A 14,648-nucleotide genomic window follows, 5' to 3' on the forward strand; every position below is an offset into this window, starting at 1 on the left:
TGATTCTGAAAATGTGAACATCCAGTATTTGAGTATTCCACTTAAAACTTAAAGTGTACAAGTCAATGACACATACTATAATGTACACCCTATAACTGGCTTTCACTAATGCAGAGACATTCCTTACAAGAATACATGTGTTTATTATGTTTAACATGTACCATAGATAGTTCTATTCACATTTTCAATTTATTTTTCGCCTGGACTAAGTCTTGAAGGGGAGACAAAGGCCTGCTTTTCCTACAGCAGCATGGGGAGAATTAGTTTTTGAAAGGTTCTAAAAGTGAGGGCTATATTGCAATTACTTTATTCGTCCCTCAAAATGTTTATCCAAGTTTCTATGCATATTTTTCAAAGAATTAATCATTTCAAGGGGCAACACTCTTTTAAAACTTGTTGATTCACACTGGTTTACAATTAAAGATGTCCAAAACATTGATGAGCGATATATAAATCTGGAAAGGATAATGAATGTGATACTGCTTACAAGACTTGATGAACTCCTGGTATTTCTTTGTTCCCTTCAATTATCACCCTGGACATGAAAATAGATTGTAAGAAGATACAGATTAACATCAAATTTGGCTGTGGCATCTATTAAATATACAAATCTCTGCCTGGTTAATATATTTAAAGTCTTTTGGGTTGACTTTATATTTGGTATCAAAAGTCAACCTGACATCCATTGATAGAATTTTAACCAAGTGTTAACGAATGATAGAAACATTATGACTTTACAAAGACAATGTTTTGATGAGACTGTTGTAAAAGTGAGAGGTTTAGCACTATAAAACCAGGTTCAATCCACCATTTCCTACATTTGAAAATGCCTGTACCAAGTTGGGAATATGATAGTTGTGGTCCATTCGTTTGATGTGTTTTGTCATTTGATTTTGCCATGTGATTAGGGACTTTCCGATTGAAATTTCCTCAGAGTTCAGTATTTTTGTGATTTTACTTTTTGATGTGAATTCTATTTTTGCTGGAAATCGATGTTCATCAATTGTCCCCCCTCTAAAGACAGTTCTAGAAAGGGCAAAAATCACTTGCTGAAAATATAACTTAATGAAAATGAAATCATCACCAGTTTTAGATCTTAAAGTTGATAAACCAGAGTTATGTCAAAGAACTGCTCCTTTTTTTTTTAATTTTATCTGAAGGTATCATTATCTTGTTGGAAAATATTCTGTATCAACTTCACAAGTTAAACATTATGGTCTTGAAGTATTGATTCTATATATAGGGACTGACATTGTGTATCATTTTAATTATGTACGTGTTATAGTGTTCTTTTATTTGTCCATGTAAATTTTTAACCTTTTTTGTTTAGTCCATTTTTGGAAATATCCTTTTGGTGTGGCCCAGTATATATACATCCCACCATTGTGTTACTATGCTACAGTCATTTTTAGTTGTGACATAGGGATAGTTATCCAGCTGTGTTGACTGCTCTAAAGCTCAATACTTCAGAAGGTAGAAGAAATGGATCCTTCATACTTTGTATATAGATGCCTTGTGTTACAAAGTTTCCATCTGTCATATGTTCATTGTCCTTGACCTCATTTTCATGGATAAGTAAGTTCTTGAAAAAAAAAAAACTTTTAGTGTTTTTAATATGTCTCTTTTATGAGTTATAAGATAAATATATATTTGGTATGAGCATTCTTTGCAAGGTCCTAATGCCTGTCAGACAGTTTTCACTTGACCTTGACCTCATTACAAGGATCAGTAACCATGGTCAAGTCATCATCTAAGATACTATAACCAATAGATCAACTATATTTGGTATATGGAATCATTGTATTGTAAGGAGTACATGTCCAACTGGCAGGTGTCATCTGACCTCAACCTTATTTTCATGGTCCATTGGTTATAATTAAGTTTTTGTGTTTTGGTTTTTCTAATACTGTATGCAATAGTCAACTTTATTTGTTGTATGGAATGGTTGTAAGGTTCACATGTCTAACTGGCAGATGTCATCTGACCTTGATCTCATGTTTAGTTCTTTTCAAATACTGTATGCAATAGGTCAACTATAATTGGTGTATTAGTGTTACGGTGTACATGTCAGTCTGGCAAACTTTATTTGACTTTGAATTCATTTTTGCGTTTCATTGTTCAATGTTAAGTTTATGTTTTGTAAAATTGAGAATTGAAACGGGGAATGTTTCAAAGGGACACCGAACACAATCAAAGAGCAGAAAACAGCCAAAGGCCACCAATGGGTCTTCAATGCAGCGAGAAAATCCTGCACCTGGAGGTGGTCCTCAGCTGGCCCCTTAATGAAAAAAGTATACTAGTTCAGTGGAAATGGAAGTCATACTAAACTACAAAACATATAAATGAACAAAAATGAAAAAAACATACAAGACTTAACAAAGGCCAGAGGCTCCTGACTTAAGACAGGTGCAAAAATGGAGGGGTGTAAACCATGTTTTTTTGAGATCTCAATCCCTTCCCCTATACCTCTATATATATATATAGCTAGCCAATGTAGAAAAAACAAATGCACAGCAAAACACACAGTGAAACTCAGTTTAAAAGAAGTCTGATGTCAGAATAGGTAACAAAAGAAACTAAACAAAATGACAATGATACATAAATTAACAAAGGACTACTAGCAGTTACTGACATGCCAGCTGCAGACCTCAATTAAACTGATAAAGATTATGTCTTCATCATATGGATATCTTTTTAGCTCACCTGTCCCGAAGGGACAAGTGAGCTTATGCCATCACTTGGCGTCCGTCGTCGTCCATCGTCGTCCGTCGTCGTAAACTATTTCAAGAATTCTCCTCTGAAACTACTGGGCCAAATACTTTCAAACTTTAACTGAATGTTCCTTAGGGTATCTAATTTATAAATTGTATCCGAAGTTTTGATCTATCAACAAACATGGTCGCCATTGCTAAAAATAGAACATAGGGGTCAAATGCAGTTTTTGGCTTATAACTCAAAAACCAAAGCATTTAGAGCAAATCTGACATGGGGTAATATTGTTTATCAGGTCAAGATCTATCTGCCCTGAAATTTTCAGATGAATCAGACAACCCGTTGTTGGGTTGCTGCCCCTGAATTGGTAATTTTAAGGAAATTTTGCTGTTTTTGGTTATTATCTTGAATATTATTATAGATAGAGATAAACTGTAAACAGGAATAATGTTCAGCAAAGTAAGATTTACAAATAAGTCAACATGACCAAAATGGTCAGTTGACCCCTTTAGGAGTTATTGCCCTTTATAGTCAATTTTTAACCATTTTTCGTAAATCTTAGTAATCTTTTACAAAAATCTTCTCCTCTGAAACTACTGGGCCAAATACTTCCAAACTTTAATTGAATGTTCCTTAGGGTATATAGTTTGTAAATTGTATCCGAAGTTATGATATATCAACAAACATGGTCGCCATTGCTAAAAATAGAACATAGGGGTCAAATGCAGTTTTTGGCTTATAACTAAAAAACCAAAGCATTTAGAGCAAATCTGACATGGGTAAAATTGTTTATCAGGTCAAGATCTATCTGCCCTGAAATTTTCAGATGAATCAGACAACCTGTTGTTGGGTTGCTGCCCCTGAATTGGTAATTTTAAGGAAATTTTGCTGTTTTTGGTTATTATCTTGAATATTATTATAGATAGAGATACACTGTAAACAGGAATAATGTTCAGCAAAGTAAGATTTACAAATAAGTCAACATGACGGAAATGGTCAGTTGACCCCTTTAGGAGTTATTGCCCTGTATAGTCAATTTTTAACCATTTTTCGTAAATCTTAGTAATCTTTTACAAAAATCTTCTCCTCTGAAACTACTGGGCCAAATACTTCCAAACTTTAACTGAATGTTCCTTAGGGTATCTAGTTTGTAAATTGTATCCGAAGTTATGATCTATCAACAAACATGGTCGCCATTGCTAAAAATAGAACATAGGGGTCAAATGCAGTTTTTGGCTTATAACTCAAAAACCAAAGTATTTAGAGCAAATCTGACGTTGGGTAACATTGTTTATCAGGTCAAGATCTATCTGCCCTGAAATTTTCAGATGAATCAGACAACCTGTTGTTGGGTTGCTGCCCCTGAATTGATAATTTTAAGGAAATTTTGCTGTTTTTGTTTATTATCTTGAATATAATTATAGATAGAAATAAACTGTAAACAGCAATAATGTTCAGCAAAGTAAGATCTTCAATTAAGTCAATTTGACCAAAATTGTCAATTGACCCCTTAAGGAGTTATTGCCCTTTAAAGACTTTTTTCACAATTTGTTCATCATGTTGACTTACTTTAAAAAATCTTCTCCTTTGAAACTGCTGTATCAATTTCAGCCAAACTTAGGCTAAATGAGTTTCAGAGTATCTAGTATAAATTTTATATTTTATTTCCTTGTATGTCAAGAAACATAGCTCCTATGGCTAAAATAGAACATAGGAGAAAATGATTATTTTTTTTGGCTTTTGAAGAAAATAGGACGATCCAAAAAACATTTAAATAAATTGAATAGCCAAAATAATCATTGATGAGAGATTTAACCAAAAGAATTAAGGTGAGCGATTCAGGCTCTTGATAGCCTCTTGTTTCTTCTTCTTTTACAAATAGGTCAACTACATTTTGGTCATACAACTATCAATGCAAATGCTTGACTTGGTATGTCTTTCTAGCAATTATCTCCTGACCATGACCTCATTATCATGGTTCATTGGTCAATCTTAAGTTTTCTTGGTTACATGTGTCTCTTAGATACTATATGCATTGTAAGTTGTACATGTCTGTCTGGATTCATATGACCTTGGCCTGATTTTCATGATTTATTAACCAATGTTAAGTTTTCCTGTTTAAGATCTTTTCTAAGATGTGCAATAGGTCAACTGTATTTAAAGCACATTTGGTGTTATGAATGATGGTAAAGTGTAAATGTATTTAAAGATTGGTTTATATGACCTTGATCTCATTTTCTTGGATCAAGTTAAGTGTATGTAATAGTTGAAGTTATAACATAATTTTGACAGCTGTACCCCAATTTTTATACGACCGCAAAAATTTTGGTATCACGTCATCATCAGCGTCGTCAGAAGACGGATGGTTTCCAGATACATTTGTAATAACTTTAGTATTAGTAAATAGAAATAAAAAAAAATTTAACACAATGTTTATAACCACAAAAGGAAGCTTGGGATTGATTTTGGGGCTTATGGTCCCTAAGGTTTAGGAATTAGGTGCCCATAACAAGCATTTATCTAGTGTCAGTACAAAAAGGTGTGTATAAGTATTTCAATTGTTCTGAAATTGTACCACAATGTTTAATACCATAAGTAGAAGGTTGGGATATATTTTGTGGGTTATGGGGCAAACAGTCTAGGAATAAAGGGCCAAAAACAAGCATTTTTGTAGTTTCAAGACAATAAATTGGAGTTATCTTTCTTTGTCCAGAATGGTTGTTGAATCACCTAAAACCAATGCTTTATGAAATCTTTGAAAATTGGAGTTATCTTTCTTTGTCCAGAATAGTAGTTGAATCAACTTAAATCAATGCTATATACAATATACAATGCAATATTCACTTTACTACCAACTGATAAATTAAAGCAATCTTTACCATTCAGTGATTACAAGCACTTTGATTATCATTCTAGGGTTATGCCCCTTTACAAATGGAACCAGGGCGCAGCTTTATACGACCCCAGTGGTTGAACCTTGAACAGTTGGGGCAAATTTGGTCACAATATTCAAGCTTGATTCTGTCTGAATTTGGATTGTGATCAATTTTTTTTTACATAATATAGGTTTTTGTCACAAAATTAATGTGGTCAAAGATGTAACAAATCTATTGCACAATACTGTGCAATTGAAGATTTCTTCTTGAAACTTTTCAAAATTCGAAATTTGAAAAATTTTGAAAATAAGGAAGCCCTTCAAAAAAGGGTAAACAAACCCCCCCCCCCCCCAACTTTTTGAAACCCCCTTGGAGCAATAACCCTTAAACTCAATCCCATGCCTTCCATTGCAGTATTGAACCTTGTAGTACAATTTCAGAGAGATCCATACACTTAAACACAAAGTTATTGTCATGATTGTTTGGAAACTAGAAACTTGCTTCTTTTTGGCCCCATAATTCCTACATATTTTGGCAATTAACCCAAAACTTCATCCCAGCCTCCCTTTGTTATATGGTACATTGTGGTACAATTTCAGAGAGATCCATACAATTACACATAAGTTATTGAAATGAAACTAGAAAAATGCTTGTTTTGACCACTTTTTGTCCCTTAATTCCAAAACTTTGGCCCCATAACCCCTAAAATGAATCCAAACCTTCTACTTGTGGTTTTAAACATTGCGGTATGATTTCAGAGCAATTGAAATACTTCTACACATGTTATTATCCTGAAACTAGAAAAATGCTTGTTTTGGGCCCCTTTTGGCCCCTAATTCCTAATCGGTTGGGACTATCATCCCCAAAATCTATCCCAACCTTCCTTTTGTGGTATTGAACCTTCTGAAAAAATTTCATGAAGATCTATTGAGATCATTGTTAGAATAGGGGAAAGGAGGATGTGAAAAAAGGGGGGTTCAATTTTTCTCATTTCAGATTTCAGAAATTAAATCTGAATTTCTTCAAATATTTTTTTTTTTTGAGAGGATTAATATTCAACAGCATAGTGAATTGCTCAAAAGCAAAAAAAAATTTAAGTTCATTAGACCACATTCATTCTGTGTCAGAAACCTATGCTGTGTCAACTATTTAATCAAAATCCAAATTCAGAGCTGTATCAAGCTTGAATGTTGTGTCCATGCTAGCCCCAACCGTTCAGGGTTCAACCTCTGCAGTCGTATAAAGCTGCACCCTGCAGAGCATCTGGTTGACATTTTTATCTATTTTGTCTGTTTGTTGTGCAGACAACTTGTTGTCAATTTAATGGAACTTTATGTGACTTTCATACAAGTGAGAATTTTAGCTAGCTGTAAAGCCAGGTTTAGTTCACCATTTTTTTCATAAGGAAATGCCTGTACCAAGTCAGGAATATGAGAGTTGTTTTCCATTCGTTTGAGGTGTTTCAGCTTTTGATTTTGCCAATTGATTTAGGGACAGACTTGGTACAGGACATTTTATGAAAAAATGTTATAATTTACATTGATTCATCTATTCATATTTATATCATGTTTAAATTGCCTTCTTGATTTACTGGTTATGATTTCTGTGACAGATAAAGAATGAAGAACCACTTATCCTTTAGGCATGTTTGATGGTGTTTGTGTTTTTTAATCTCCAGCTTTCTGTGTAGTATTTAAGGACTGTTGTCTTTAAGGACTTTGTAGTATTTAAGACTGTTGCCTTCGGATCATCCTTTTGGTAAGTCTCATTTCCATCTTTCTCTAAATTATGATTTTGATTGCCAGTTTTGTACTTCTTTATCTATGAAGTTAGTATACATGTATATAATAAACACGGATCTTTAATTTTTGGGGTAAAATACACGAACTAAGAGAATTACTATAGAAAATATGTCTGGTATTATAAGTATGAGTATCGTTAGATGAAAACAACATTTCTGAGACGAAAATAATCAAAAATCGACAAAATCTTTATATATTTATTTATTGTTTTATGATCCATTGGTAAAAATATATTTTAGAATGCATAATTACATAGTTTGGTCCAATATATGATATTTACAGTGTAAAGTCATGAGAAATTTTTTGACATCATATGCAATTAAATGCATATTGGAATGTTAATCATGTTAATAGTAAATATATTAAATGTTGAGAAAAAATACAGGCGAATAAAAAACTTGAGTTGAATGTAGATCTTAGACAAGAGCAACACAAAAAAACAAATAGTTACTGTTGCTGCATGGGTATTACACCTGTAAATGTCCTACTAGTTTGTTATATATTGCTTTAAAGTTTCATTTAAAAAAAATGATTGTTGTACAAACTAAAATGAAAACTGAAAATTGCTGTAATGATCTAGACAAAAACAAATTCTGGTTTGCATTATTAATGTATTGCTCCACTTGTCCTTGAAATTCTTAACTTTGAAAGCTTAGCTAAATTTTACATTTATTTTATAAAACATAAACCTTTAGATAAAACTAGATATATTATAAAGCCAAGCTCACCTCTCCTCATAGAGAAATAACAATAATATGGTTTGCTATGAAAAACTCCCCATTACAATGCAGATCAAAAAATAAAATAAAAGGTGAACAATGATATTATATGGTTCAGATTCTGAAAAAGTTTGAATAAAATTCTAATATGGGATCTGAATACTAAATGATATAATGAATGTGAATATCATGCCACTTATGACTTTGTAATTACTATTATATACATGTACATGTTATAAATTTGATCACACCTGAACTGATATATCATTAAAACTATCATACTTATTGCCAAAATATATTTGCTTGCCAGAATAATGCCTCTTGCAGAATTATATTACTAAACATGTGATGGTTAACTCCCTGTAGGGAATCTGAGAAATACTGATGAATATTTTAGTTCTATTTTATAGCTTTATAACTTTGATTCCATCAACAATCTTTAAATAAGTGTAAAAAAAAGAACATTGTAATCAATAGAATACAAAACAATGCAAAATGGCACGTAATTATATTATTCAAGTATAGCCATAACTCTATATGGAAGGTTAATTCAATATCAACACATACGTTTTATACTCTTATGATTAAAATCAAGTTAACATGACTGTTAAAGAATGTGTAAAAACTAAAGCCTTTTGTCATAGGACTAGCAATAAGATTGACCATTACAAGAGTTTACTATGGCTATTTTTAATGCTATATCATATTTACAATATATTTACAGTTATCCTTTGATATGTATAAAATCCATTTACAAATATGTACATGAAACAATACCAAATTATGATTATACAAAAGATTCACTCTTTTTGTCAGATCCATTTGCCCCTGACATTGGTTGTGCAGGCATAGGTGGGGGTGGGAAGACTGATCCAGAGCTAGAAATACTAGGAGCATTGTCTCTCGACGACACATGTGATCTTGGCGGTCCTGAATAATAACTTGCTGGTGGCAACCTTTGTGGTGCAGGGTAAACTGATTTCATTGGTGGCAGGTAAGCTGAGCCACTAGCCTGACTTGGAGCCACCTTTTCGTCAAACTCTATACCTTCTGGTTCTTTCTTGTCTGGCTTTCTCCTTATATCTGTGGCTTTTATAAACATGATCATTCCTGCAAATGCTGATGCAAAACCACTCATGACATTACATCCAAAAGAAAATGAAAGATAATTCAACCAAGGTCTTGGCATCCATGATCCGTCTCGAGATTTCTCAGCAAATACAAGGGAGACTATTAACACCAAACCACCTGGAAAGAAAATTACCTTGTATTAATTCAAAAAGTCCTTTTAATACTTACAGTAGCTTAAGGGTTCAATTATAAGTATTTGCATTCCATACATTTAATCATAGAAAATTATTATCATGATTACAAGAAAACATTGTTATGCATTTGAAAACATACAAAAAAATATTTCTGATCCTTCATTTTCAAACTTTTTTCTATTTTATCCTGTGTATTTTTTTATTTTCATATTTGTATTTTTGCAATTAAAAAATCCACCTTGTTCTCAGTCTTTTCCTGTAAGCCACTTTTATCTTCAATTGGCATACTTCATTTATATACATTTACATCTCTTAGAATACTCTAATCAAATACATTGTCATGTATGTAATATTAATCCTACTGTGTTTGCGCAATATAGTCTAAACTTTTTTTGTAAGAATTTTAAAGGAGAAAAACTTAAAAACAAACAACCTCTGTTTATAACTGACATCAATTAAAGTTTTGAAAAATATATGGAGAGGAAGCTTTCATTGGACTACATGTATTTTAGAAAACTAAAGAAAAATGGTGACAAATCATGCTTTGTTTGCCAAATGTCAGAGAAATATTTGTACATATAATGAATTAAAAAAAAATGGAGTAAAGTAAAAGTTATCTCCCCTTTTACTGTTTAAAATAATTTCTTTTTGAGTTTTGAAGTTATCTGTACATGCATGTAAATCATATATATTGTAATGTTAAAAAGATACCATAAGATTAAAAATGAAAATATATACATACTAATAATAATAATAATAATAATAATAATAATATCTTTATTTAGAGAGAGTAACTCATTTGGATTACACCAATTTTCAATAAGGCTCTCTTAATACAATAATAATTACATTACAAATAAACAATGCATCAATAGATTGCATATTCATATTTAAGTTTACAACTCTCAGTAAATCATATCAATGTAGTCATAATAATTATGACGTCTTGCAAGGCTATTTTAGTTTTTTCGGGGTGAAGGTGAAAAAAATATAGCCTTGAAAGATTTCATAATTATCTTGACTAGTCACTAATATCAACCATGTGTGGCACCTCAAAAATATATGTGTACTTCAGTCTTTTGATTTGTCTATGAAGTAATCTTATAATCTATATGTATATGTTCCAGACCATATGAGTATTTGGACCGTACGCGTACGGTCCAGACCGTATACGTATACTCGTACGGTCGGACTGTGTGATTATACGCGTACGGTCCAGTACGAGCTGACCATACATGTTATTTGATCATATGGGTTAAATTGAAACAAACATTTATCACAACCTTTATTTTTAGTTTTATAAATTGTTATTGATAATTTATTACAATGATAGATAGAATAAACAAACGAACATTTGAAATTAAGTATTTGTTTAATCTTATATCTGAATCCTATTTTGGTACTCTCGCCCAAGGGGGCACAATTCAAGTAACGTAATATTTTTTACATTTTCATGTATGCAGTTCATGCATGTTCCTTTGCATTTGCATTTTTTGTAAAGTTGCTAAATATTCTAAAACAATTGACCTCCCACATTATGTTTACTTCCAATATCTTCAATTTCAGTGATCATAATTCAATTAATGTATTACTGATCAACATGCTTAATTCAAGAGACTAACAGGTTTAATTAGCATGAATTTAAAAAGAAGTTAATATATAAAGTTTTTGTTTCAATTACCATGATTACAATTAAACTTTTTTATATTAATTTAATAGTTAAGTTATGTTGATCTGCTATATGCATTTGTAACTAATAAACTTGACCAACTTTTTAATATTAGTCAGACCGTACACGTACGGTCCGACCGTATGAGTATTTTGAAAAAGTATGCATACGGTCCAAATACTCATACGGTCTGGAACATATATATACAATGCATATATAGCCACTAGAATGGAAGAGTACAATACATGTATGGTAATTAAGCCAAGATTTCTTTATAACATAAATATCTTTTTTTTTATTTTGAATATATATATATACTACAGTTGTATTACTGTATAACAAAACCCTTCAGTTTCATTTTTACACTATTTTTTTTTTTAATTTTAGTACATAAGAAACTTACCTGCAACAAACAAAAGGATGCTACTGAGGAAAAATAACTTTGGTCTTCTGTTGTCATAGAAATGTGATCCATACATATCACATATGTAAGCTGTAAGTATGGCCAATGCTCCTAAGTTACACAGTAATGTGAATATTACCAAGGCTTGTACTGCTCGGAACCACGCTGAACAAATAGAATTCATGTATAAAAGGTTGAAATGTTTTTAGCTAGTAAAATATATTTTCATGATAACATTTCTATTCAATTTTTTTAATAAATGTACATTTAAACAATATATCAAACATTAATATTTTATGTGAATATCTAAATTTATCTTAGCAAATTTTTGATTGTGTCTTTTGTATTTTTCTTAGTTTTGTTTGTAATTCCAGCAAACCGTAGATGATTTACACCATGTAAGCCATATCAAATTGATTTTTAGTTTTTTTATCATGCTTATGTTGTGCTGTTCTAGCCCCTAGGTTAGAGAGGGTTGAATGCTCACAAACTTGTGCATGAGTTTCTCGCTGCATTGGACCCCCATTGACGGCCTTCAGCTGTTGTCTTCTCTTTGGTTGGGTGTGGTCTCTTTGACACATTCCCCATTTCTATTCTCCATTTTATTTACCCTGTCACATTCTAAATGTACCTGTCCCAAGGGTGCCTGTTATTTTATGAAAGCTGCAAGTTTCTTTTTTTCATATTCGTTTATTGTATTTACACACATGACGATGTAGCATAATTGGGGCCTTTGGTTTAAAATTTTGTTAACTTAGTCTTAAACTCTAATTTCTTCAAATTTTGTCATGTTACTGATGTTAGGGCTTTTTAAACTATCTACATGTATGCATCATATGGGTTTTGCTCAGTGTTCATTGTTGAAGGGTGTACTACATCATCATCAGTCTACATGTCCTGAGAAAGATATTATTTTTTATTCAGCTGCCATATGTACAGCATGTACAGGGAAATCCATTACATGTATGCTTTTTTTATGCATTTAAATGTAAGAATGCAACACTATTAGTTATAGGTGTAATACGATAAATAAGATAAATTCTTCACAATTTCCTAAGATAAATTCTTCACAATTTCCTAAGATAAATTCTTCACAATTTCCTAAGATAAATTCTGCACAATTTTTAGAAAGGTGCAAATTTAAGAGATTATATAGTTATTAGATGATAATAGGGGGAAATCTATGGTGGTATTGTATTACACCTACATTTTTTTTACACACAAGGTGCAATTATTCTAATAAGGAAAATTATCAGGTCAATAAAGTTCATATAATTTGCTGTACCCAATATAAATTTTATTGACCTGATAAATTCTGTATTAGGACAATTGCATACAGTGTAACATATTTATCCTGATTTTTCTATCTTTAACCACCTATTATTTGCTTCTTTCCATGATAAATTCCGTATTAGGAAATTACTCCCTATGTAAACAATGTCATCCTAATTTTTTTAATGACACCTTTTCAATATATAGATTTGACTCTGTTCACACTAGCATTTTTTCCTAATCAGTCCAAATAAATTGAATCACAAGTTCAAATTTTCATACTGGAATTCCTTCAGTTTTCATTAATTTTGACAAAAAACTGTAGCAAAGAAGTTACAACATGAAGAAATGCTGTGGTTTCTGAAAAGAAAATCAACAGCAGAAAAGACACAGATTTAACTGTGTGCAATGGCGAAGATAATTTTTTCCCTTTTGTTAATGCAAAGTTTTGTTTACAGAGAGATATAGATAAAAATCGAACCACCGATATATAGTGATGTTACATGTATGTTATTATATGTTTTGTTTTGCCACAAAACATGTGCATAAATTATTTTAGTTTTAATCGTCACAATCGTATTAACTTAATTAAACCCATCTTTGCGTTCACATTGAAAGTTATATCATGCAGTTCACTTTAAATCAAATCAAACTAAACTACCACTTTTGTTGTTTTAGTTTACACCATTGAAGATATATCCAAAAATGTTCACATTAGCCCTTAAACGGATTTTAAGTGAACTGTTCTAGTTTGTATTGATCTAAATGTCCTAGCGTGAATGGGGTTTTAGACTATGAATAAATCGCACATTAAACGCATGTTGGGTTGATGTTTCAACTTCAAATGTTGGTAATATTTTCTTTTCATGATATTTTTCATAACTCACAGAAGAAATAATCATTTCCTGGTTTGGATACTTCGATTATCTCCCTTTAACATTGTTTACCTGTTTAATTTTGACCTTAATTACAGGTAATTTTGTCTACCTGTCAAACTTACGTGGCATTATCAAATCATAAACATCTTCAAAGAATGTAGAATGTATCCACCAACATCCAACGTAGGATCTCATGGAAGGATCGTAAGGTTTCACCCATCCTGATAAACAAATATGCCACAATCCGACATTCGCCAAAGGACTGTGAACTCGACTCCAAGATTTGTACCAATATGGCGATGCGAAGGCAATGAAAACAAACAAGAAAGCTGCAATTCCTAAAGCATACGCAGTCCAGAACATCCATCCTCTGGGTCTTCCAACTCCAGCATTGGAATTCGTTCTCCCAGACGCCATTTTTGTTGTGATTCACCTGGGTTCAAAATGTTTTTACCTGTACGGACTGGTTCTCGTTTAAATGTTTCGTTTGAACAATTGGATTTGGGTACCAGATATTTTAATACAACTAATAGCTATTACAAAAAAGCGTATCGTAAACTTAATTATCATGTGTTTACATATTTATTTTCATCCATCTAAATGTCTTTTGCATAAAAATTTATTAGAATCACATAATTTGGAATGGAGAACTGAAATTTAGGGCAATCAGTCAAAGAATTACTCAGTAAGAAATACTTCTTTGAAATAATTTTCTCATTCGGGAAATTGGCCGAAAATCGTTTTCTGTTTTTCGTTTCTTTGCGGTAAGTGACGAAATTTTTATAAGTTTTAAAAATAATCATATTTGTTATAATAATAAAAATTTTTGGTTACTTTGTGTGGGAAATATTATCATCGATATATTGCTATGCAATATTAATTTACCGGCATATATTTGTTCAATTTCACCCATCCATTGAAGTTTTCTCAAAATGAAATCATAAAACTGTGAAACTGTGTCCCAAGCGAATATCATATTAAATTTACAAAAACACTAAAAAGGGGCGGAAAGTCTTTTCACCACAGAATACCACAGAACCCTCAAAATGTAC

At 31.8% G+C, this 14,648-nt stretch overlaps 1 protein-coding gene across 1 annotated transcript; it reads right to left on the reverse strand.

The window, feature by feature from the left end:
• Window positions 1-7,573: 7,573 nt before the first annotated feature.
• LOC139498625 (uncharacterized) lies at window positions 7,574-14,078 on the reverse strand. Its single transcript, XM_071287100.1, has 3 exons — window positions 13,719-14,078; window positions 11,447-11,611; window positions 7,574-9,357 (listed from the first exon to the last, which is right to left on the reverse strand). The coding sequence occupies exons 1-3, from the start codon at window positions 14,011-14,013 to the stop codon at window positions 8,897-8,899; spliced, it is 921 nt and encodes a 306-aa protein (XP_071143201.1). The 5' UTR covers window positions 14,014-14,078; the 3' UTR covers window positions 7,574-8,896.
• Window positions 14,079-14,648: the final 570 nt, after the last annotated feature.

The sequence above is a fragment of the Mytilus edulis genome, chromosome 12 (genome assembly GCF_963676685.1).
Source record: "Mytilus edulis chromosome 12, xbMytEdul2.2, whole genome shotgun sequence".
NCBI classification, from domain to species: Eukaryota; Metazoa; Mollusca; class Bivalvia; order Mytilida; family Mytilidae; genus Mytilus; species Mytilus edulis.

Bases quoted from the DNA above. Each gene is read 5' to 3' on its own strand.
- LOC139498625 (XM_071287100.1), bottom strand. From the start codon at position 14,013: ATGGCGTCTGGGAGAACGAATTCCAATGCTGGAGTTGGAAGACCCAGA. The intron at 11,612-13,718 runs GTAAGTTTGACA...CTATTTGTTCAG, and splicing joins TTATGATTTGATAATGCCAC to CGTGGTTCCGAGCAGTACAA. The intron at 9,358-11,446 runs GTAAGTTTCTTA...TTTTCTTTCCAG, and splicing joins CATCCTTTTGTTTGTTGCAG to GTGGTTTGGTGTTAATAGTC.